This window comes from Vulpes vulpes, chromosome 9, assembly GCF_048418805.1.
Source record: "Vulpes vulpes isolate BD-2025 chromosome 9, VulVul3, whole genome shotgun sequence".
Taxonomy (NCBI): domain Eukaryota; kingdom Metazoa; phylum Chordata; class Mammalia; order Carnivora; family Canidae; genus Vulpes; species Vulpes vulpes.
This window is the reverse complement of record NC_132788.1, coordinates 43,185,289-43,209,076: the sequence shown is the minus strand read 5'-3', so window position 1 is coordinate 43,209,076 and position 23,788 is coordinate 43,185,289. Positions and strand designations below refer to the sequence as shown.

Sequence of the window (23,788 nt, the reverse complement as noted above, 5' to 3'; positions counted from 1 at the left end):
CTCCGACCACTTATTTCATATACCTTTGAGTATTAGATACCTATCTCAAGCTTGACTGGTCCTAGCCTGACCATCCCCCCACCAAAATCTTTCTCTTTCCAAAGTCTTTCTCATTTTAGTAACTGGCAACTCCACTCTTCCAATTATTCAAGCCAAAAATCTGGTCATCATTCTTGACTCCTCTCTCTTCTACAACGTATCCCAGTCTTTCAATAAATCCTTTTTGCCTCTACTTTCAAAATAGATAGATAATCCAACTATGTCCCATCACCTAAGCCACTATTTGCTCCTCATGGAATCCTCTAATTGCCTTCCAACTAGCCCCCCTACATCAGGTTTTGCCCATTACATATACTTTCAACACAGGAGCCACAGTGATCCTTTTAACATGCAAATCAGATTATATCACTCCCTCTCCATTTCCGTCATAGCAAAAGCCAGACTATTTTACAACGACCTCTAGGACTCTACTTGGTCCAGCCCCCTCCTCATTATTTTCCTGACCCATCTTCATTACTGTATCACTTACTCAGATCCAGCTCTGCTAATTTCCTTGCAGTATAACAAACACACACAGGCAACCTTTACTCTCAGGGCCTTGTACCTGCTACTCTCCCTGCATGGAATGCTCATCCATTCCACATCCACATGACTTGTTCTCTTAGGTTTTGCTCAAATGTCACTTTCTCAATGGAGAGTTCCCTCTACCTCTCTATCTAAAATTGCTAACTACCCACTTCCTAACACTCCAGTCCCTGGGCTTGACTTTTCCCCATAGTACTTTTCATCACCTCACACACAAAAAATACATTTTATTTATTGATTTTCCCCCCCATCTAGAATAGAACCACCTTCTTGAGGGTATATTTTTTTGCTTTATACATTGTATCCTACCCACTGAGTGCCAAAGTGGTGACACTCAAAAAAAAAAAAAAAAAAAAAAAAAAGGTACTGAATAAATACAAAAAGAAATTTATTTCTATTTGTAAGAATGTCTGGGATTTTCTTCAAGATATACCCAGCAAAAATATCTATCACCAACAGTATGATTTAGTTTAGAATTTTGCAAACTGATCATCAGACTCATCTCTGCAAGTTAAAAACCTCTATAATTCTGGGTCAACTCTACTAAATTTGGCATCTGGGGGTAAGACCCAGAAATTTTTAAAAAGTACTCTAGGTGATTCTGATAAACTGCTAGTTTACTTAGAATAAAACATCTGAAATTAGAAGACTATATTCCAATTACAGTTCAGCCACCTTAGGTTCCTAACCCTCTGTATCTGATTTCTTATTTATAAGATGGAAATATCTACCTTTCAAAGTTCCAAGAACTAAACATGTATATAAGAGTTTCATAGTGGTACCCGGGTGGCTCAGGGGTTGAGCATCTCTACCTTTGCCTTAGGTTGTGATCCTGTGGTCCTAGGACTGAGTCCTCCATCAGGCTCCCCAAAGGGAGCCTGCTTCTCCCTCTGCCTACGCCTCTGCCTCTCCCTTATGAATAAATACAATCTTAAAAAAAAAAAGTTTCACAAATTGTCAACTATGATAAAATATAGATTTAGCAATTTGATGAACTCCTCTAATAAAATTTGTACCACTAGGGGCACCTGGGTGGCTCAGCCAATTAAGTAACTGATTTCAGGTCAGGTCATGATCTTGGGGTCCTGGGATCTGAGTCTTGCATGGGGCTCCCCACTCAGCAGGGAGTCTGCTTATCCTTTTCTTTCTGCCTCCACCCCCTCAGGATATACTCTCTCTCAAATAAAATCTTCAAATAAAAAAAATTATATCATTGGATACAAATTCTATAGTTAATTCTAAAAGACATTTAAATCTTTTAAGTATATAATATTTAGAGACTAATAACTTTTCTAATTAAGTTGCAAAGTTTATAAACCAAAGAGATGAAAGGATAACCACTATATACCAACAACTAACAAAGACTCCCTCAAGGTTTAAAAAAAAAAAAAAAAAATCCGGGGATCCCTGGGTGGTGCAGTGGTTTGGCGCCTGCCTTTGGCCCAGGGCACGATCCTGTAGACCCGGGATCGAATCCCACATCGGGCTCCCGGTGCATGGAGCCTGCTTCTCCCTCTGCCTGTGTCTCTGCCTCTCTCTCTCTCTCTGTGACTATCATAAATAAATAAAAAATTAAAAAAAAAATTAAAAAAAAAATTAAAAAAAAAATCCATCTTGAAATTTTCTCCTCTCACAAGTCTAAAAAACAAGTATCTTCATGCAGTAACTGAGGAAAAGTAACAGGAAATATTTAAAACTGTATACTAGACAGATGTAGAAACTCTGATTATCTATGTATTAAAAATATACAGTCTAAAATATACAAAACAAGTACAAATTTAAACACTGAAGGAATAAGAAAAAAGCTAAAACCTTAATACTATCTAAGATTAATACTTTACCTGCAGATCCTCACACAAAAAGATAGATTCTTGAAAACTAATTCGGTAAGTCTTTAAGGCTTTTAACTTTCCTTTCTCTCTACAAGCAGGGCAATACCCATCTGACGGGGCTTTAGCTGAATCATAATTCTAAAAAAGAAATAAAGCAAATTAAAATATAGACATTTCTAGATTGTAACAAATTACAAAAAGTTAAATGGAAAAGTAACCAAGAAAAAAAAAATACAATTTTCACCTGAAAGTGTCCTGGCTACATATTTTAAACATGACAAATAAAAGAAATGCATACAGGCCTTAAATACAGCTTTTATTCCAAAAAGAATGTATCATAGTTTTAAATCTTAAATTTTAAGTGTTAAAAATAGCATCAGTTTTATTTGCAAGAAAAAAAAAAGTAACGTCAACTGTGAGGGAAAATATATGTCCCATATTTTCAGAGAATAATAAACCACAAGGTCTATGTTTTATTTCTACTTTCACATATGAATAAAACACAGAGAGGTAAATACATTAATCTTTCGCCATTGCTGTAAGATTTCCGTGGAAGATATAACTTTTTAGAAGTTAATTGGTAAAATTAAAACCGAGTTTAAGTCTCAAAAAGAGGAGGAAAAAAACCAACTTTGCACTGAGGCAAAAAATAAGTTCACTAACTTTTCCCAAATACCCCACCATGTGGAGTGAAGAAATCCCTATATCAGTCCCTGGTCCAATCACTGGCAAACCATTTCCAATCTTCGGGAAATCCATCATTCCGAGTCATTGGCTAATTTATGTCACTTGAAACATGTCAATATCACTAAGGATTTTTTCAATGAACCCTGGAAAAAAAAAAGTCAATAGACAATTAAATAAAAATCCTATTTACTTTAAAAAAGAGCTATGCTATCTTATAAGATGTATATATATTAAATAAATTTGAAACTATACACCCCAAGATAAACATATTCTAAAATTGTAATCTTCAACTGAAAACAAATTACCTATATTTACTTATAAACCTAGTAAATTTGTTAGAAGATAGCAGACTAGCAATAAAGACGAAGTTTCAGACTCATTTCTATGCAAATTTATTAAAACTTATAATAAAGGCAAACTATTATTTAAATAAAAAATTATACTGATCAGAGTAAAAAAACCCAAGTTTTTAGAGTCTCTGCATAATCTAAAACAACTACGTCAGCATTATACTAAGAATGTATTTTAAAGACCCCAGGTCTATTGTGCCATCGCTTGAAAGAGACAACAGAACCCCTACTGCTTTCAACCACCAAAATCACCAAGAAAATGCTATTTTTTTAAGTTTCCAACAATACACTAATTCATAATAAATGAACTGTACCAGACAAAAATATAGACACGTCAATAGTACAAATTATACGTTACAAGCTTGCTTTGAGTAATTTCATGGAATAGAATCACATTCAGTAAAGTCAAAATTATAAGACTGGAGCTCAGGATAAGGAAAAATTAATTATTAAGAGTAGTTTAGATATTGATTTAAAATACTGGGAAATCAGATACAAAAGACTTTAAAGCAGAGTGAATTGCCACTTAGTAGGTATGTTGTAAAATAATTTCAAGCAAGTCTTTCCCAAATCTAAGAATTTCTTTGAGAACCACCTCCTGGGAAAATGTGGCTTTCGGATACACTTTAAAAACCAGTTACTCTATTCTGTTTCAGAAGTATAAATTTTACACATATTTCAAGCCAAGGAATAATTTCAAAAATAAAAATGCTTCTAAGAAAAGTGTAAGTGAATCTCAATTTCCCATTCCTGAAGAAATATTGCTAAAGGCAGGATTTCTCAACCACAGCACTGTAGACATTTTAGACAAGATAATTCTTTGCTGTGAGGGCTGTCTTGTACACCGTAGGATGTTTAGCAACATCACTGACTTCTACCTACTAGATAGTTAAGTGCCATTGGCACTCCTCAGTTGTGACAACGAAGAAAGTCTCCAGACGCTGCCAAATGACCCCTGGGAAGCAAAGCTGTCCCTCTGAGAACTCCTGCCAAAAACGTAAAAATATGTTTGGTACTAACTTCTACTTCTTCAGTTCCTCACAGACAACACCAACTTATTATTTTTGGCTGGTTCTATCCTTAATGTACTTATTAAAAAAGGGAACTATAAAGGAAAGAGTCAAACTGCTTACGGTTCCAGAGTGGTGAAAGCATGGGCTTTATAACTGCACATCTGGGTTCAGAAATTTGTAAAACTGCTTTGTACTAACAATTTAATACAACAAAATATGTAAAATGCTTAGTACCTGAACAGACAGTATATTTTAACTCTTTATTCTGTGCGAATTTTATATTTCACTGTATGTAGCAAACATGCCGTGTTATCTTATAATTTGCAGGATTCTCAAAAGAAAAATCAGTACTTTATGTATTCCGAGTAAGATGTTTCTGATGAAAATTTCTATGTGCCTGAAGGAACTAGAGAACTTTTTTGGCCTGTTCTATCCCTCAATTATAAAAGTAAAACGTAAGCCTTCAAATTGGCTCTGATCCTGATCCCAGCAGCCAACATTTCAACGGGAAAAGCAGACAGGTAGTTAAAATTCTGAATATGCAAAACCCCACAAAAGAAAATTCATTAAAAAAAAATATCAAGAGGTAAGCTGTCCAGGTCTTCCAAAAACAATTTCCTTTGTCTTTTTACAAAAACCCTGGAGTGGTTCTTACAGGTTAATTTGCCCTCAGTGATTGTCTTCATTGTTCTCCCTACCAAAGTAACCTGATCCTCTTTCTTGTATCCCACCTAGATTTTGCTATCTTCCTCTCCGTAAACACACAGACTAGAAAATAGAAAATTTGAGTGACTGTCTAAACTTTCACTCCCCACTTGTTCATGCAGTAAGTCACCAAATTCTGTGGACAGTTCTTTGGAAGCCTCAAATCCCCCCTCTCCAAGCCATCCTCACTCTATCACTGCCAAAGTGACGCTTGTAGTAAACAAGTCCGCGGTCTGCCAACCGCTCGGCTTAAATTCATCTATTTACTCCAACCTGATTATGGAAAATTCCAAACAGCTCAGTATGAACCTGAGGATCCTACTATGCATATTGCATACTACGCTCATTGCACTTGTGACCAACCTAGCTCTCCAATCTCACCATGCTCTACTCCACTTTACCCTCAGCACCTTTCTCCAGACGCCCTTTTTTCATTACTCCCTTAAGCCACGGATACTCCCGGACGCCGACAGCGCATTACTTAGCCCCATATGAACTCAGTTACAGCACAATGAAATGTGTAAAGCTGGCCCTGGGAATGACGAAAGACATGCAATTAAGCTTGTTTCCCAGTCACGTGTGCACAATGGGGAAACCCAGAGAACCAGCTGCTCCGAGAAGAGCCTTAAGCCCATTTGAGTTTGCACACACCCCTCCGTCTCCCCGCCAGCAGGCGGGCTCAGCACAGGAATTGGCTAAAAGGTAAAGCCACAGCAGACCTGAAGCCGAGGAAGGGGGTCGAGGGTCGGCTTTGGGCGCCCGGCCGCCCGGAATCATAGACGCACAGGGCCAAGACATGTTGGTTTCAAAACCCAACCTCAGGAACCCGAGGAGGCGCAGGGTTCCGTTGACCCTCCCCACCTCCGCGCTCTTTGGGAGAGCGAAAAACAACACAACTCTGGTTTCTCTTCAGCATTTACCTCTCGGAGCCAAAACGAACCAGTAACTCACTAACCGCATTAGCAGCCCTTCCCCGCGAGCCGCGTCCCGGCCCCTTCCTCCCCCAGCCGAGCCCACCTTTTTGGCGCGCCGACTGCCCCACAGGCAGCCCTTCTTCCCCCGCTCCGTCCGCCTTCCCGACTTCGGGACCCGGAGGAAACTACTTCCTCTCCTCCCTCACCTGCCGCGCGCACTCCCCTTCTTGGCACCAGGTCCGTCCGAACTCCGTTCCAGCCTGGGTCCACGACACCCTCCGCAACGTTCAACCCACGTTCCCCTCGGCCTGCTCCTCCCCCACCGGCCTCTCCGCTACAAAAGCGGCTTCCGGTCTGAGTCCGCCGCAAAAGAGTTCCCCTTCCTGCTGGGCGCGGGGCCCGAACGGACGTCAGCGTGGCGGGGAAGACGAGAGCGGGAGCGCTTCCGGGCGGCCTCTGCAGAGGCGTGGCTGTCCGCCTAGCTGTCGCAGTCGCAGGTTTCAGCGGCGGCGACGGCTAGGGGCGGGGCCGGTGGCTGCCGAGCCCGGCATCTGTGAGTGGCTGGGTTTGGGGAGGCGACGGTTCTGGAAGCTGCTGGAAAGCGCTCGAGTGGCGGAGGTGACGCCAGCGGCCAGGGGGTGGGGCGTGATTAAAACTAGTGCGCGTCCGGCAGCGGAGGGATTACGCTGAGGAGAGAGACCGGCGCGCGCCGCGTCGCGCCCTGGCCCGGGCGAGCCCGGGTTGGAAGCGGACGCGGCGGAGAGTGACCTGGGTGGGTGGGCGGGCGAGGGACGGGCTCCCTGGCCTGCAGAGGTGGCGCGTGCCTGCAGCGCCGCGGCCTCGCCGGACGGGCGTGGGTCGCTCACGGCCCCCGTACTCCGCTCTCCTAAAGCCTCGGTGCGAGCCGAGCAGCCACAGAGTGTGTGTTCACACAGGGTCACCACACACGGAGCTGCCCCTCCCTGTCTCCCCAAACCCCAGCTTCGAGGCCAGGGGCTTTTCTGCCAGGATTCTGGGGTGTTTCTCCTCCTTTCCTCCCTCCCAGATCTTCTAACGGTAAGGGGAGTAGCCAGAGCGCAGGGACGTTGCTCTCCACGACCCGTCCCGAGTGGTCAGCAGCCCGCCTGTCCCTGCTGCGCTCGTCTCAGCTGCCCTGCCTTGTTCTCAGAAAGGGAGAATTCTCATTTAGTTGATAAGTGTGAGACTCTGCTTTCGCAGGAAGGTCATGTGGTTTAGGGGACATGGTGACCGCGTGTGCTATTTCTGACCTGCATTCTGCATCTTGGAGCAGCGTGTTCGAGAAGTCCTTTGGGCGATTGCTTTTATGTCCTAGAGTAATACGTGGTTTCTGACCGTTTCTTTTTACAGAGTAACCACCGTTGGCATTTGGGACTGTGGGGGTATTTTTAGTGGTCTCAAAACTAAACCATATTCTGGAATAATGCTGGTAATTTCGATAGGACGGTATAGAGGACACAAGTCCTGTAACCAAGGAATTCCTCAGTAAAAAGGATTTTAGTTTTCGGTACTTAAACGACTGCATGTGGCCAAGAAATCCAATAGAGAGTTTGTTTTTCTCCAGACTGAAAAGCAGGCTGGTTAGGTTTTGTTTACCTTCTGTCGTTGTACTAGATTATTAATATACTGGTATGTTTGTTGTAAGATATAGCTAGTTTTCTTTTTCAAATGAATTATGAAAATACGAGAATGTAGTATTTCCTTCTTGAAGTGATAGCCAAACTCAGAGTTTTTCCTGTTCAAAAAAACGTTGCTGTTTACATTTTTAGGATGGGAAACACTTTTTTTTTTTTTTGTAATAAATGCTTGCTGAAGTGTTAGTTGAACAAAGATAATTGATTCGGTTAAAAATTGTAACTAAAATTTTAATATTGAAAAATCAACATCGCCAAACTGAATTTTGATATGATTTATAATTAAATTTGATATAATATAATGAAACGTTTGTAAAGTTGATTTATGTCTTTTAGTGCAAATTTGATTTTTTTTTTTTTTTTTTGCCAGGAAAAAGTATGTAATAGTAACAAACAAAATGGATGTGGGGTTTGGGATGTGGAAAGAAAACAGGATTTTAGCATATACTGAGTTTTGACACCAGAGCTTTTCCCCTCTTGTAAAAGATTTAAAAAGTTCTGAAAGACTTGATAAGGTAAAAAGAATGATGGCATCATAGGACAATCCATTAGAAGACCTTGCCTAGAAAGGCTCCTTTCATTTAAAGTAGCAGGCCCAGGTTGAGAAAAATAAATACATTTATGTTTTTTCTTTACTAGTGTATTTGAATGCCCCTTCCTATGTACACTAGTCCCAGAAAAAGAATTAAAGGAATCTCCTTGTCAGCAGTGTGGAACAGAAGTTTTATTTACCTGTTTCCAATAAAAAACTAACAATCTAATTAAAGAGAGATTTTATTAAATTAATGAACAGCTACAATAGGAATATAATGTACAATTAAGGTTTTCTTTCCTTCTTTTTTTTTTCTTTTTTTTTTAACAAACTTCTCATAATGTCAGGTTTTGTCCCATCTGCTAGGTTGGATTCCTTAATCACAAGCCAAGTCTTCAGCCCAAACCTGGGATATAAAAGCAGCCTGCTGTGATTGGTTATTCTGATCTCCTCAAAAAGATGAGAGCTAAAGTGACTAACCATGGTTTTTAGCAGCACCTTTATGAGTACAGTCTATTTAATCTCTTATTTCGTTCCAACATTCAGGAGGCTTTACAAACCAAGAACTTTTTAAACTTGGAGACAAAATTCATTTGGTAACAAAACATGACCTGAGTAAATGAGAAGTTTTTTATAGTTTTTATCCCATATGTTTTGCTGAAGAAATATTTTTATGTTTGCTTATGGGGTGCTACCCTTGGCCACTGGTATGGGAGGTGTAAGTTACATAATGATTTGTGTACCTTGTAACATTTTTATATTTCAAGGAATTATTATTTTTAAAACACATCCAGACTCTGGGTTTTGGTTAAGGAATGTGAACCCATATTCGTATTTTTGGCAGTACACATGTGCTAGGCATTTGCATATTTAGAAAATTAAAACACTTTAGTTCTTGCCCTAAACTGAATTCAGTTGAGAGAGGATAGAAAAAAGTATACATGTCATACTGTAATATGCACAGCCATGGAGATATGCACAGCCTATTTGTAAGTGTAGCCACATCAAGGTCACATGAGAAATTCATAGTCTGAGGATTTGTGGTTATTTCACACTTTAGACAAAACATGACAACCCATTATGTAGCCTAAACTTGTTGCATTTTGTATGGACAAAATATTGAGAAAACAGTACGATTCTCAAGAGTCACAGAGTAGATACTAGAATATCTGATTTCTAATCCTCTTTTGCTGTGTGACCTTACATGAGTCACATAATTTTCGAGGCCTTGGTTTGCAGATCTGTAAGTGAGAAGTTTAGAATAGATGGTCATTTATAGTTCCAATATTCTATCTGCAGATATTTATCCTTAGCACTATGCCTACTTTTTGTAAATGTTTTCTATTAAAAGCATGATCCTATTTTGTCTCAAACTATGTTAGATGATCTAAATTTTGTATTTTGGGGGGGTTAGGTAATATTTCTCACTGTTCAAAATTCAAAATGTAAAAAAGAATATGCAGTGAAAACTTTTCCTTTCTGCTCCTGCCCCTAAGCCACCTAGTTCCTTGCCTACGAAGTAACCAATGTGAAGAGTATCTTGTGTATTTTTCCAAAAAAACGTACATGTATATATAAGCAAATAAATACTACATATTTTTGCCTTTTTTATGTAAATGGTATTATACACAGTTTATGTACTTTTTATTTTTTCGTTTATCTTGAAGTTCTGTGTCATATAAGGTGGCTTCTTACTCATTTTTATGGCAGCATAATATTCCATTGTATGATGTATCGCTTCATCAGTCCTCTCCTTTTGGGCATTTACATTTTTTTGCTTGGTTTTTATTAAAAGCATTATGCGGTGAATAACTTTGTACATTCATCATTTTCAATATATGTGAATGTCTTTTCCCTAAACAGTGGCACAGTTCTATTGGGATAGTGACATAGTTGATAAAATATGTTATTTAGTTACCAATAACAAAAAATTGATGGCCCAGGGTCTCAACAGTACATTACCAGGGTTCCATCATTCCAACTTTGACTTATGTTGCTGTCTCTGCCATTATAGTATAGTGGCATAGCTAGAGTAAACATATCAATAAATCACATCATCTGAATGGCTGTTTATTTGAACCTTAGATGAAGCAAGTAGATTGTATGTAGGGACCTTGTCCTAAACAATCAAATAAGAATATATGTAAGTATATGTAAATGTTTATGTAAATGTTTAAACACTAAAATCATGCAGCAGACAAGATTTTCAATGAGAGGCTTATAAGAATGAAGACTAATTGATGTAACAACATATTTCTGCTTTCCAGCTCATGTTTATTCCTGGGTGTATACTCATTGAGTATTATTTAAATTTATATTTTTCTTTTAAACTTCTTTACCAAGCACATACATTTGACTTTATGTAAGATACAACTTTTAAAGTATTCCCACTTTACCAATAAAAAAACTAAACCTAGAAGTAAACAATTGACCCGGATTTGCATAGCAAAGTGGCAGACCTGGGACTCGAACCTGCATCCTCTAATTTCTAACAGAGGGCTTTTCCCAGTATATCACATGCTCTTATCATTTCATGTGTAGCTATAGCAGTAGATCTGAAAATGCCCAGTGGTTAGAGACTGTTTTAGGTACATCTCCTCTGCCTAAGCTCCAGAGCAACCTAGAGTACAGAAAGCAGCAGGGTGTTTTTCTGAAGACAAAAGAACATTTTATAAGTAATTATTGAAGTAATTGCACAACATGTTGATTAGCAATCAGGGGGACTCCAAATCAAAAAATTAAAGCTGATCTAGAGAAACACTCTTCTTTCCTAATTGGGACGCAGTCATCACTTGGAGATGAATTTATCAGTCATAAGGACTGGAGAGAAATTAGAATTATTTGGAAACAGTCTGACATTCATGCCAGAATTCATGCCATTTTTAAATTTAGCCAGGAAAATCTGAACCATCAGAAAAGGAGAATTGGTGACAGAAAGAACTGCAAAAGACTTGGTAAACAGAAGGATGGAGACTGTGCTGTAGTAACTACATTCCCCTGAAGTTGGAATTGTAACATATGACCACCACCCCTGCTTTAGGGCCTTAATTCTGGCTGTTCCCCTTTTCCCTGCAAATTTGACTCTTACCCTTCAAGTGTCAGACTCAGTTTCACTTGTCAAGCTGTCCACCCTATCTGAGTAGTAATCTGTCTGCCACCCCTATCCTAATACCTAATTACCACCTGCTCTTTGTTTTCTTAATTGTTTGTGTGTGTGTTGTCAGTCTCCACTAAGTTGTGTGCTCTGTGAGGGCAAAGACTACATCTGTTTTGTTCACTGTTATTCCATAGCTATAGTACATATTTGTTGATCAATGAACCTTCTTCATGATTTCCAATTCATATGGCTGACAAAACCTACTCTTAAAATGGAATGTTTTCAACAGTATATTTCCCCACATTTTTATATTTGTTCAGCATTGTTTTAGAAGATGTGTATGTCATTTATGTGCTCATCTTCTTACTGAGAAAAATATTTGTCAGCAAGCTTTTATCGTATATGCAAAGCACTATGCTAACTGCAGGGTGAATACAAAGGTGAATAATACATAATCCTTATCCCTAAAGAAAAGTAGAAACATTTGTAAACATAGTTTTTATACAAAAGCAAAATGATTTAATACTAACTAGAGATGTGCAAGAAATATTCATAAGCAACAATGAAGAAAATGGTTAATTTTAATTACAGGAAGAGCCTCACAGAGTTGAATTTTGACTTTGGTCTTAAGGATAGAAACAGTTGAGATGCTTATCGATATAGAGAATAAGGATAAATAAGTCTTTAGCTTTACCTGTTAGAAAGCCTTTAAAATAGTAATATTTAACACAAAGAAGTCTTATAAAATATTGTCATAAAGTGATCTTTATAAATGTCAGTAATAGGGATGCCTGGTGGCTCAGTGGTTGAGTGTCTGCCTTTGGCTCAGGTGGTGATCCTGGAATCCTGGGATTGAGTCCTGCATCGGGCTCCCTATGGGAAGCCTGCTTCTCCCTCTTTCTGTGTATCTGCCTCTTTCCGTGTTTCTCATGAATGAATAAACTAAATCTTTTAAGAAATCTAAAATATATAATAAAAATTCCAGTAATAAAATTAATCTGGCCTTAAATATTATACTTCTGAATTGAGATTAACTTTAAAATTAATTTGACTGTTTTGACCAGGTTCGTGCTTTCCAGCTAGTTGCTAAGTTATGGGTTCAATCTAAGAATTAGATTCTGATTGCTAATTGAAATTCATAATTATTTAGTAAACTAATCAAGACAAACTGTTGAATGATTTTTTAAATTCTTTTTTTAAGTGATTTTCAAGCCATTAGTGATCTTTAATGTATGGTTCTCTGACCACACAAGTTAAAATGTGGACTATTTTTTGATGGTCTAATTTGGATTTCTTTTTTAAGTTTATAGTTGCTTTCCTACTCTTGTGTATTTTCCTAATATATAGACTCTCCCTCCTCTTACAAAAAAACAAAACAAAACAGGCTTTAGATTCACAGACCTGATTTCAACTTGTCCACTTATTAATCACAGTTCTGCTACTTTACAATTTTGTTTCTTTCAACAAAATACTTCCCCGAGGCTTAAGTTTCATCCATATGATGAAAATATCCACAATCCCACTGTGTCATTTAACTATTTTTGTGACCTAAGGTAAATTATTTAATCTGTCTGAACCTCAATTTTCCCATGTATAAAATGAAATGATCTTAAATGAGGTGATACATAGAACAGTGCCTGGCAGTTAATAACCCTCAGCAAATGTTGGTTTCCCTCCATTATCTTCCATTTCATCTAAGCCCTGCATGTCTCTTAAAATTTGCTTGAAGTTCTGTTTGCTATAATCTTTCCTTTGATAACTCACAGCAGTCTCTTTTTTCCCCAAAGTCATTGCACTCACTGTGTATACCCTGGTTCTTAAATTGGTATGGATCAGTGTTATATTGGGAACTTACTAAAAATGCAATTGCTTGGGTCCTATTCCTGATTCTTTGGGTTTCGCGTGGGGTCTGGGCATCTGTGTTTTTTTGCCTTTCTCCAGATTTTCTAATGCTTACCAGTGATCATAATTTCTCACTTACTTGTTAATTATATGCTTCTTATAGTTTATATTTGTTAGGCAATTATTATATTACTATTTAACCCTTTAGGTTGTCTTAGTTTACACACCAAATATACTGTACAGTTCATAAGAGCATGAAATACCCGTGATAATGCTCTGTTTTTAGTTTAGAGGTTGATAGTAATGCCACCCGTTGCTGAAGTAGAGATCCAGTTAAGAAATAAAATGCAGAGATCGCACAGATGAGGGGTCAGATACAAGTTTAATTCTGAAAAAGTTGTTTGGGAAATGTGGCTGAGTTTTGCATCAACAATGAATTTCTAGTATTGCACTCCAAAATAAGGCTGATTTAAACCTGAAGTTTCTTCTGTCTGCAAGAATGGAGCATGTCCTACTATATTTACTGTGTGATAGAGAATAGCCCAGAATAAATGTCTGTCTTCTTAGACAAATTCCAAATGGAAAGGAAATAGAAAGTGGCTGAGCCTCAGAATTTTTTTCTTTCAAATTTATCAGACCAGTAATTCCCTCCTCTGCCAGGGAGGAGGTCAGCTATGAGTATTACTCTAAGAAAGTTTCATGTGGAGATGTGGAGTATGCCAGAGCTCTCATGTCCCCTGTGGTATTCAATAGGCATACTTGTTGATGGATTTTTTTAATACCTTGAATTGCATCAGGATACTGTGATTTTTAATATTTAAGTGGGACATTATAAAGCTACAATTTCAGTTAAATTAATATATATCATTATATTTTACTATGCAAGAAAGTACCCCCAAATAGCTTAAACTACAAGTATTTATTATTTCACACCATTTCTGGTGGGCAGGAATTTGGGAGTGGTTTAACTGAGTAGTTCAATTCAGGATCTCATGTGGTTGTACTCATCTGAAGGCTGCATGAGTGTCTCTCAACATGATAGCTGGCTGTCCTCCAGAGCAGGTGATCTAAAAGAGAGGCAGAAACCAGTGTCTTATTTATAACCTACTTTTAGAAGTGATATGCCATCACTTTCTTGCTCAGACCCACTCTCATATACTGTGGGAGGGACCCACACAGGGTGTGAATACCAGGAGGCAGGACTTGTTGGAGGCCAGCTTGGAGGCTGGCTGCCACAATTACATAACATGTTAGTTTGAGGGACACCAGGATGCCTCAGCAGTTGAGCATCTGCCTTCGGCTCAGGACATGATCCTGGGGTCTGGGGATCTAGTCCCTCATTCAGCACCCTGCAAGGACCCTGCTTCTCCCTCTGCCTCTCTGTGTGTCTCTCATGAATAAATAAAATCTTAAAAAAAATAAAAGTTTGATTTTGTTACCTCACATTGCTTCAGCTGAGAGCCAGTAATTTAATAATGTTATAGTTTCCTAGCTGGAGATAAGTTAAGAGGATGATCTTCTGCTACTGGCCTCTCCTTCCTTTCTAGCACTGTCTAAATTAGAAATTTACAAAGTATGATCAGGAACTATCTGTGGTTTGTATGATCTTCCAGAGAGTCTGAAAGTTCAGGTGATCTATAGGCAGACTTATAATTACAGGTGATAATACCTATAATTTTTATTTTAATATGAATTAACTTATTTTTGGGAGGTGCTTCGTGAAGTACAATCCGTAGCTTCTGATTTATTCAAGCAAGGGTTTTCTTTATGTAGTGGTAGTCTGAATGAGGTGGACTAAATGGCTAGTGAAGGTCATTTTCCTTACTAAAATAAACCACTGGCCCAAAGGGGTTAAAAAACACTTTAAGTAAGCGTCAGTGGTTTGATTAAAATTCTAATGCCAAAGCACTAAAGAAGACCAAGTTAGTGAAATGAAATGGTATAAAATCATTCACCATTTGGGGGTACCTGGCTGTCTCAGTCAGTAGAGCTTGTGATTCTTAATCTTGGTATTGTGTTCAAACCCACATTGGGTGTAAAAATTACTTAAAAATAAAACCTTTGGGGAAAAAATCATTAACATTTTATTTTAGTCATTTATTTCACCACGTGAGGTGAACTGTTTTATTTCATTATGAACTCATTTATTTTATCATAATTTATATTTCATATAATATTCTAAATGTAGGTTTTGTAAGATAGCAAGACATACATAGCAGTGTAAGTTTGGGGGAATTTGAAATGTTTACTGAATTAAACTGTATAAAATTCATTTGTACCAAATCATTTATATAAAAAAATTATTTTTTTAATGTTTTCCAACATCATGGAAAAGATAACTTGAAGATTGTGGCAGAAAATATTTTGAGATATATTGATAATGCCTAAATGCTCTTTAGAATTCTGGGCATAAACTTTGTTCGGTCAGTTTTCATTTTAAGTTCCTTAAAGAACATCCATTAAGTTGTTTAAAGAATTTATACATGAATGACCAGTTATAGAAGCCTAGATAAAAGCATAATCAGATCTTCTACCTGTATTTAAGCTGTTTACTACATAGAAGCGTGTATAGAGTATACCTGCACCAGACCCAGTGCTCTCATTTGGCTCTTGTAATTTCCCATCAGGTAGGCATATTGGACAGCAACTTTCACCCTCAGTTATTAGGAGGCAGTATTTTGCTAGTCAGGGCAGAAATTTCTGAGAATTCATTTAACTTTCCAAATGTAGTTTGTTGTGCCTAATCCATAAAATGTTTAATTTGGGTACTGATTAGCTTTGGGATGAGATCTCCCATGATTCTTACTGTAAATGAGAGGTGGTAGTATATTTTTTCTGACTGTGGAATAGATAAACCCCCCCTCAGTTGAGTCTTCAGAGCTTAGAGGAGACAGTTAAATGGGAAAAACAAACACAAACCCTAAAATAAGTTGAGAATTTTCTGAAAAAAAGGGCAGAGAAATACAGGAAAGTTGGGAGGTGTTAATTTTAGGATACTGTGCCAGCAATAATGAATATATTTACTACTTTCAGAAACTCGTTTCCAAGACAGAAGAACAAGCTAAGTGGCTTCACCAAGAATTAGATCCATTCTGTAAGACCGGTCTTTTCAAAAACTCATTAAGAGACACCAAAGAAACATAATCAAATGCAATGCATGGACTTTGATTAAATCCTGGTTTGAGAAAAACTGCTGCAAAGCATGTTTGGGGGAAATTTTAATAAGCCTAGTTATAGAATATGTGAGTGTATTTTTTATTTTCCATATCTAGTAATGGTAATAATTATGTAGGAGAATTGTCCTTTTTTTTAGGAGATGTATCTAAGTATTTAGAGGTGAAGTTATCTTCAATATTTAGAAGGGGTGTGTGTGTATATATATGTACAAATAGGAAAAACAACTGTGTGTTTGCTAATGTGTGTAGTGAATCTCTGTGATAAATAATGCGGGGTTGTTGTCATACTGTAGTTTTCTACTTGCTTTACAAAGGACTCATGAGAGTGTATCTTGTATAGCTACTGTCTCTACCTTCTTCTGTTAGCTCTTTGGCATCCAGGCCAGTCAGACTTTTCATTCCTAGTCCCCCCCCCCCACCACCACCACCCCGCCACACACACACACACACACACACACACACACACACTATTCCTTTCCACATCATTGACATCCATGTTGCCAGATCTCAGGGTCATTTCTGAGTTGTCATTCTCCTTTTCCCTTTCCACAGCATTTGACATGGTTGTTGATTCTCTCTTACTCTCAGTACTCTTACTTCAAGTAGTCGTCGTCTTCACCTTTTTAGTATTTTGTACTGGTTTCCCTCCTCTTTAAACATTGGAATGGCTCAGAACTCAGGTATCGTCTCAATTTTAATTCACTAATCTTGTCTTGTAGCTTTTAGTAGTATAAAGTAGTATATCTTCAGCCCCAACTTCTCCCCAGAATTTCAACTTCACTTATCAATCAGCCTACCTGATATATTCACTTGACACCAAGTAGATAGATTTAAAATTTAGTATGTCTAATGAATGCTCGAGTCTCAACAGTCACTTCTACTCATCCACAAACAAAGCAGAGCACCTCTTTCTAACTACCACTCCCACATTCTTCCTCATCTCAGTGCTAGGCACGTCATTCATCTAGTTGGTCAGGTGAGAAAGCTTGGTATCATCTCTGTGACTCCTTTTTCCCCTTACAGTATACATTTAATCTAGCACATATGGTCAGCTCTACTTTTAAAATATATCTAGAATTCTGCACTTCTTCAACTCTCACCACTACCATCTTTTAAATCTTTTTTTTTTTAAAGATTTTATTTATTCATGAGAGACACACAGAGAGAGGCAGAGATATAGGCAGAGAGAGAAGCAGGCTCCATGCAGAGAGCCTGATGTGGGACTCGATCCCGGGACTACAGGATCACGCCGCTGAGCCACTCAGGTATCCCTCACCACTACCATCTTAATCCAAGGCACCATTCTATGACAGATAATAGCAGAGTCTCTCAACTTAAGCACTACTGACATTTGAGGCCAATAGTTCTTTTTAGGGGGATGGGCTGTCCTGTGCATTGTAGGATGCTTAGCGTATCCTGGCCATTACCTGCTAGATACAAGTAGCAACTGCCTCTCCCATAGTTGTGATAATCAAAAATGTCACCAGACATAGCTAACATGTCCCTGAGTGTGGAGGGAGGATTGCCTTCAGTTGAGGACCATTGGATTATAGCAATAGCCTCCAGTTCTCCCTAATTCCTTGCCTCTCCACAGTTTATTCTCCACCTAGCAACCAGTGTATCATATATACATATCAGTAGGATCATGTCATTCCTTTGCTCAAAATATTGCAGTGGCTTCCCATCTCAGGCTCAAATCTGTGTCTACAGATTCCTTCCCTACACGCACACACCTGTGGAAGAACAGGTTATTCCCATTGTTCAAAACGTTTTCTCTTAATACAAATTGAAAAGGACACCCCTTTCACTAGGTAGATACAGCCCCTTACCCTTTATTTTTCTTTACTGCATCATTTACCAGTATGCCTCTTACATTTATTGAATGACTAGTAAAATTGGAATTGCAATAATATATATACAAAGTCTATAGTTTTAGTAATGTGTACAGTTGTAATGATGTGCCAAGATAAGTGCTAAAATTTCAAGAAAGGCTTAGCGCCTAACCTAGCCCAGAGATTTTTTTTTAAGATTTTATTTATTCTTGAGAGATACAGAGAAACACACAGAGGGAGAAGACATAGAGACATAGGCAGAGGGAGAAGCAGGCTCCATGCAGGGTGCCTGATGTGGGACTTGATCCCGGGAATCCTGGATCATGCCCTGAGCCAAAGGCAGATGTTCAACTGCTGAGCCACCCACATGTTCCTAGCTGAGCGATTCTTAAAAGATCTCTCAGAATACATGTCTAAATAGGACTTAGTCTGGTAGTATAGAGGAGAAAGGTATTAATAGAAGAATAGAAAGAGGGGAGCAAATGATTAGTTCAGTTTTGAACGGACTCCAGGATCCATCCATGAAATTATTTCATCAGGTAGTAGAGAGGTTTGAGTTTTGATCTCTCAAGAGACATCTGGGCTGTAGATACAGGTTTAAGAGTAATCAGTAAGTAGACAGAAATGAGAGAATGTTTACATGTCATAATTGGAAGAATAGGCCTGAAATGTAGTCTCATAACCTAAGGAAATTCCCTAATCACATACCACAGGGGAAAATGTAGGGGGGTGGGGAGATAAAAGACTGCTGATGTGCTTCCCTAAGACAAGGGAAATGAATGAGATTGAGTCAGTTGGTCATTGTACTTTAGAACTCTTTCCCTTACCTCAGTCTGGTTTAAACTGAATAATTGTTCCTCCTCAGGGCTTATCAAAGTGTTGATTGGATCAGACAAATAGAGCCTGCTGGTTATGACTAGTAATAGATACGAAGACTCTAACTTTCATACCTTAGAAAAATCAGTTTTTCAAACTTGGAAATTTGGAGGTGGAAACTTTAAAGTATATATTATGAAGCGTTTTTATTTCATTCTTACACTCTTAACTTGAGATAGTAAACTAGCATGTTTTAGTCTAACTAATAGTGATCTGTTATACAGCAAACTACAAAACCTTGTGGCTTTAAAAAATGCTTATTTCTAATAATTCTGTAGGTCACTGTAAAGTTCTACTGGTCTCACCTGGGTCCTGTCATGCAAGCCGCAGTCAGTCGGCAACGTGGCCTGGGACTGAAGGGTCTCAGGTTAGGGTTAGGTTAGGGTTTGGCTACACTGGCATATCTGAGGCCATGGTGCTCCCTGTCAGTTGGGCATCTCTCTCCCTCTCCAGGCAGAGTCTCCTCATTCATGATCTCCCTTGGGCTTTCCAACATGGCAACAGAAGTATTCCAAGAGGGCAAAGCCTACAAGGCTTCTTTAGGCCTAGTCTCAGAAGTTGCATAAGATCAATTCTCTTGCATTCTACCACACTATTGTATATGCAGATTCTCAAACCTCACAACAGTGCTGCAGAAAGTGGGTACCATTATTATTTTCATTTTTCAAGTGCAGAAACTAAAGCTCAGCACTAGTAGTTTGACCACAGACACCAAAAAGGCAAGTCACAAAACCAAACGTGGGTTTCAGATTCTCTTTACCAATTAGCAAACTTTGTGATGTTGATTGATCTGAGCCTGACTCCTCACCTATAAAACAGTAATACTACTATATAGAATTATTTTCAAGATTGAATGATTTGCCCTCTGAAGTACTTAGTAGAAGCAGTTCAAGGTCGTAGCATAGGAAGATCCTAAACTCTTCTCCTCCCACAGACACACCAAATGTACAGCTATATATGGAACAGTTCCCTTTGGAAAAGACCTAAAAACTAACCAGAGGGTTCTTCTACAAAAATTCCTCTAAAAGGCTACATAGAGACCAGTTGGAGAGGCAGAGATGTGGTCTCACTAAAAATCCCATCTCCAGCATTGCAACTCACAATTGGGTGAGGTCATACAAATAACAGCACTTCTCTGTGAGGAGCAGGAGATTCCTGCCTCATGTTGGTCACTCCAACTCTTGTGACCTCCATCAAAGAGACCCCCAAAACACCTGGCTTTGAGAATCAATGAGACTTACACATCCAGGAGAACCAAGAGGCTATAAAGGATTCCACTTTTAAAGGACTTGCATGCAGACTCACTCATCCCAGCACAAAAGCAGCAGTTTGCAAAGCACCTAGACTTTGTATGAAAAAGATTAAATTGTTAATCTTAAAGCATCTGCCAGAAGGTAGGGGCTGGTTTCAGTTTTCTTTGGGGAAAGAGGCACTGTTAGCACCAGCAGGCACATAACAGTCACAGCACTCTCCTGCTGCCCGGTTAAAGCTGGCAAGAACACCAATATACTTCCCCACTACATTGCTAAAGCTGGCAGGCATGTCCCAGCCCTGTGCTCTCCTGCTGCCTTGCTAAAGCTGTAGCTATATAATCCACATAGGGGATGCCCTTTGATTACTTGGCTCTGGAACAGACATTCAGGTCCAGGAAGCTCAGAGAATTCCAAATAAGATGACTCCAAAGAGACCTACTCCAAAATAAACTAATTAAGTGTCAAAGTTAAAGAGAATTTTAAAAGCAGCAAGAGAGAAACGACATTATATACAAGGGAACCCCCATGCAACTATCAGCAGATTTTTTAGCCAAAACTTTGCAGGCCAGAAAGGAGTGGCATGGTATATTCAAAGTGCTGAAAGAAAAAAAAACTTCCAGCCAAAAATATTCTACCCAGCAAGGTTATCACTCAGAATTAAGGGGAGATAAAGCATTTTCCAGACAAGGATAAACTGACGGAATTTATCACCACTAAACTGGCCTTAAAAGAAATGTTAAAGAACTTCTTTAAGCTGAAAAGAAAGGACACAGAAAACCTGTGAAAGCAAAAATCTTCCTGGTAAGGGTAAAAGTAGTGGGTTAATCATTTAGAAACCTTAGTATGAAGGTTAAAAGACAAAAGCAGTAAAAGTAACTAAAACTATAATAATTAAGGAATACACAAAATTAAAAGATATAAAATGTGACCTCAAAACATGGGCAGGGGAATAAAAATGTAGACTTTTAGGGTATGTTCAAACTTAACTTGCTATCAACTCAGACTGTTAGATATAATATGTTTATGTTAAACATAAACCTCATGGTAACCATAGGACAGAAACTTAACATAAGTTACACAAAAGATAATGAAAAAGGAATCTAAGCACAACACTACAAAAATTAGCAAACCACAAAAGAAGAGAGCAAGAATAGAATAAAGCAACAGGAGCTACAAAACAGCCAGAAAACAATTAACAAAATGGCAATAAATACATACCTATCAATAGTTACATGTAAATGGACTAAATCTCTAACCAAAAGGGACAGAGTAGCAGAATGGATAAGAAAAACAAGGGACGCCTAGGTGGCTCAGTGGTTGACTGTCTGCCTTTGATTTAGGTCATGATCCTGGTGTCCTGGGATCGAGTCCTGCATCAAGTTTCCTGTGAGAAACCTGCTTCTCTCTCTGCCTATGTCTCTGCCTCTCTGTCTCAATATCTCATGAATAGATAAATAAAATCTTTAAAAAGAAAAGGAAAACAAGACCCATCTATATGCTGCCTACAAGAGACTTCAGGTGTAAGGTTACATAGACTGTGAAAGGAGAGGGGTAGAAAAAGCCGTTTCATGCAAATGGAAACCAGAAGAAAGCTGGGATAGTAATATTTCTATGAGACAAAGAAAAGCTATCTTATGATATCTCTTCAAAAAATAAACAAGATTGGGGCATCTGGGTGGCTCAGTTAAGTGTCTGCCTTTGTCTCAGATCATGATCCCAGGGTCATGGGATTGAGCACCACATCAGGTTCCCTGCTCAGCAGGGAGAATGCTTCTCCCTCTCTACTACTTGTGCTCTTTTGTGCTTATGTGCGCTCTCTCTCTCTGAAATAAATAAAATCTTGTAAAATTAAACATTGATAGACTTTCAGACTAAGAAAAAAAAGGGGGCTCAAATAAAATCTGAAGTGAAAAGGGAGAAGTTACAAATGATATCAAAGAAATGCAAGAGACCCTAAGGGACTACTATGAATGATTATATGCCAACAAATTGGACAACCTAGAAGAAATGGATAAATTCCTAGAAGCATACAATTTTCTAAGACTGAATCATGAAGAAACAGAAAATCTGAATAGACCAGTTACTAGTAAGGAAAGTGAATCAGTAATCAAAAAATCTCCCAACAGGACACCTGGGTGGCTCAGTGGTTGAGCATCTGCCTTTGGCTTTGGTGGTGATCCTGGGGTTCTGGAATCATGTCCCACACCAGGCTCCCCACAGGAAGTCTGCTTCTTCTTCTACCTACATCTCTGCCTCTTTCTGTGTCTCATGAAAAAATAAATAAAATCTTAAAAAAAGAAGAAAACTCTTCCAACAAACAAAAGTCCAGCACCAGACAGCTTCACTAGTGAATTCTATGATTCAAAGAAGATTTAATACCTATCCCTCTCAGATGCTTCCAAAAAATTGAAGAGGAGGGAACACTTACTCATTTACAAGGCCAGCATTACCTTGATACCACAAGACACCACACACAAAAAATTACAGGTCAACAACCCTGATGAACATAAATGCAGAAATCCTCAACACAGTATTGGCAAACCAAAATTCAACACGTGTTAAAGGATCACATAAGTGGGATTTATTCCAGTGATGCAAGGATGGTTGAACATCTGTAAATCAGTCAGCGTTCTACACCGCAGTCACAAAATGAAGAATTAAAAATCTGATCACCTCCATAGATGCAGATAAAGCATCTGACAAAACTTAACACCCATTTATGATAAAAACTCCCAACAGGTTGGATGTGGAGGGGACATATATTAATATAATACAGGTCATGTGGTCACTTCATTTACAATAAAGGAGCCAAGAATATACAGTGGGGAAGGGACAGTTACTTCAATAAATGATGTTGAGAAAACTGGACAGTTATATGCAGAAGAATTAGTGTATTATCCATAAACAAAATTTATAAATAACACCATAAACAAAAACTAATTCAAAATAGTTGACAGACTTAAATGTAAGACCTGAAATATAAGACTTAATTAAGACCATAAACTCCTAGAAGAAAACATTAGGTGGTAAGCTCCTTGACATCAATCTCGACAATGATTTTTTGGATTTGACTCCCAAAGGCAAAGTCAGTGGCAACAAAAGCAAATATAAACAAGTTGGACATCAAACTAAAAAGCCAGCACAGGGGATCCCTGGGTGGCGCAGCGGTTTGGCGCCTGCCTTTGGCCCAGGGCGCGATCCTGGAGACCCGGGATCGAATCCCACGTCGGGCTTCCGGTGCATGGAGCCTGCTTCTCCCTCTGCCTATGTCTCTGCCTCTCTCTCTTTCTCTCTCTGTGACTATCATAAATAAATAAAAATTAAAAAAAAAATAAAATAAAATAAAAAAAAATAATAAAAAGCCAGCACAGGCACTTGGGTAGTTCAGTCAATTAAGCTTCTGCCTTCAGCTCAGGTCATGTTCCCACAGTCCTGGGACTGA

At 38.6% G+C, this 23,788-nt stretch overlaps 2 protein-coding genes across 14 annotated transcripts in view; one reads left to right on the top strand and one right to left on the bottom strand.

Annotated features, from left to right (window-relative positions):
* USPL1 (ubiquitin specific peptidase like 1) overlaps positions 1-6,570 on the bottom strand; it is a 32,932-nt gene extending 26,362 nt beyond the window's left edge. The window contains exons 1-3 of one of the 7 annotated variants that reach the window (XM_025996740.2): positions 6,293-6,570; positions 3,081-3,247; positions 2,427-2,555 (exon numbers count right to left, since the gene is read on the bottom strand). In XM_025996740.2, coding sequence (XP_025852525.1) covers positions 2,427-2,555; positions 3,081-3,179 — 228 coding nt within the window. In that variant the 5' untranslated portion in view covers positions 3,180-3,247; positions 6,293-6,570. Of the gene's footprint in view, positions 1-2,426; positions 2,556-3,080; positions 3,263-6,189 lie in introns of those variants that run through there. The other 6 variants (XM_072719932.1, XM_072719931.1, XM_025996742.2 and 3 more) reach the window with 6 other exon arrangements.
* HMGB1 (high mobility group box 1) overlaps positions 6,543-23,788 on the top strand; it is a 129,898-nt gene continuing 112,652 nt past the window's right edge. Inside the window, exon 1 of one of the 7 annotated variants that reach the window (XM_072719941.1) lies at positions 6,543-6,639. The gene's annotated coding sequence lies outside the window, so the exon portion shown is untranslated. Of the gene's footprint in view, positions 6,705-6,763; positions 7,143-23,788 lie in introns of those variants that run through there. The other 6 variants (XM_072719939.1, XM_072719940.1, XM_072719942.1 and 3 more) reach the window with 6 other exon arrangements.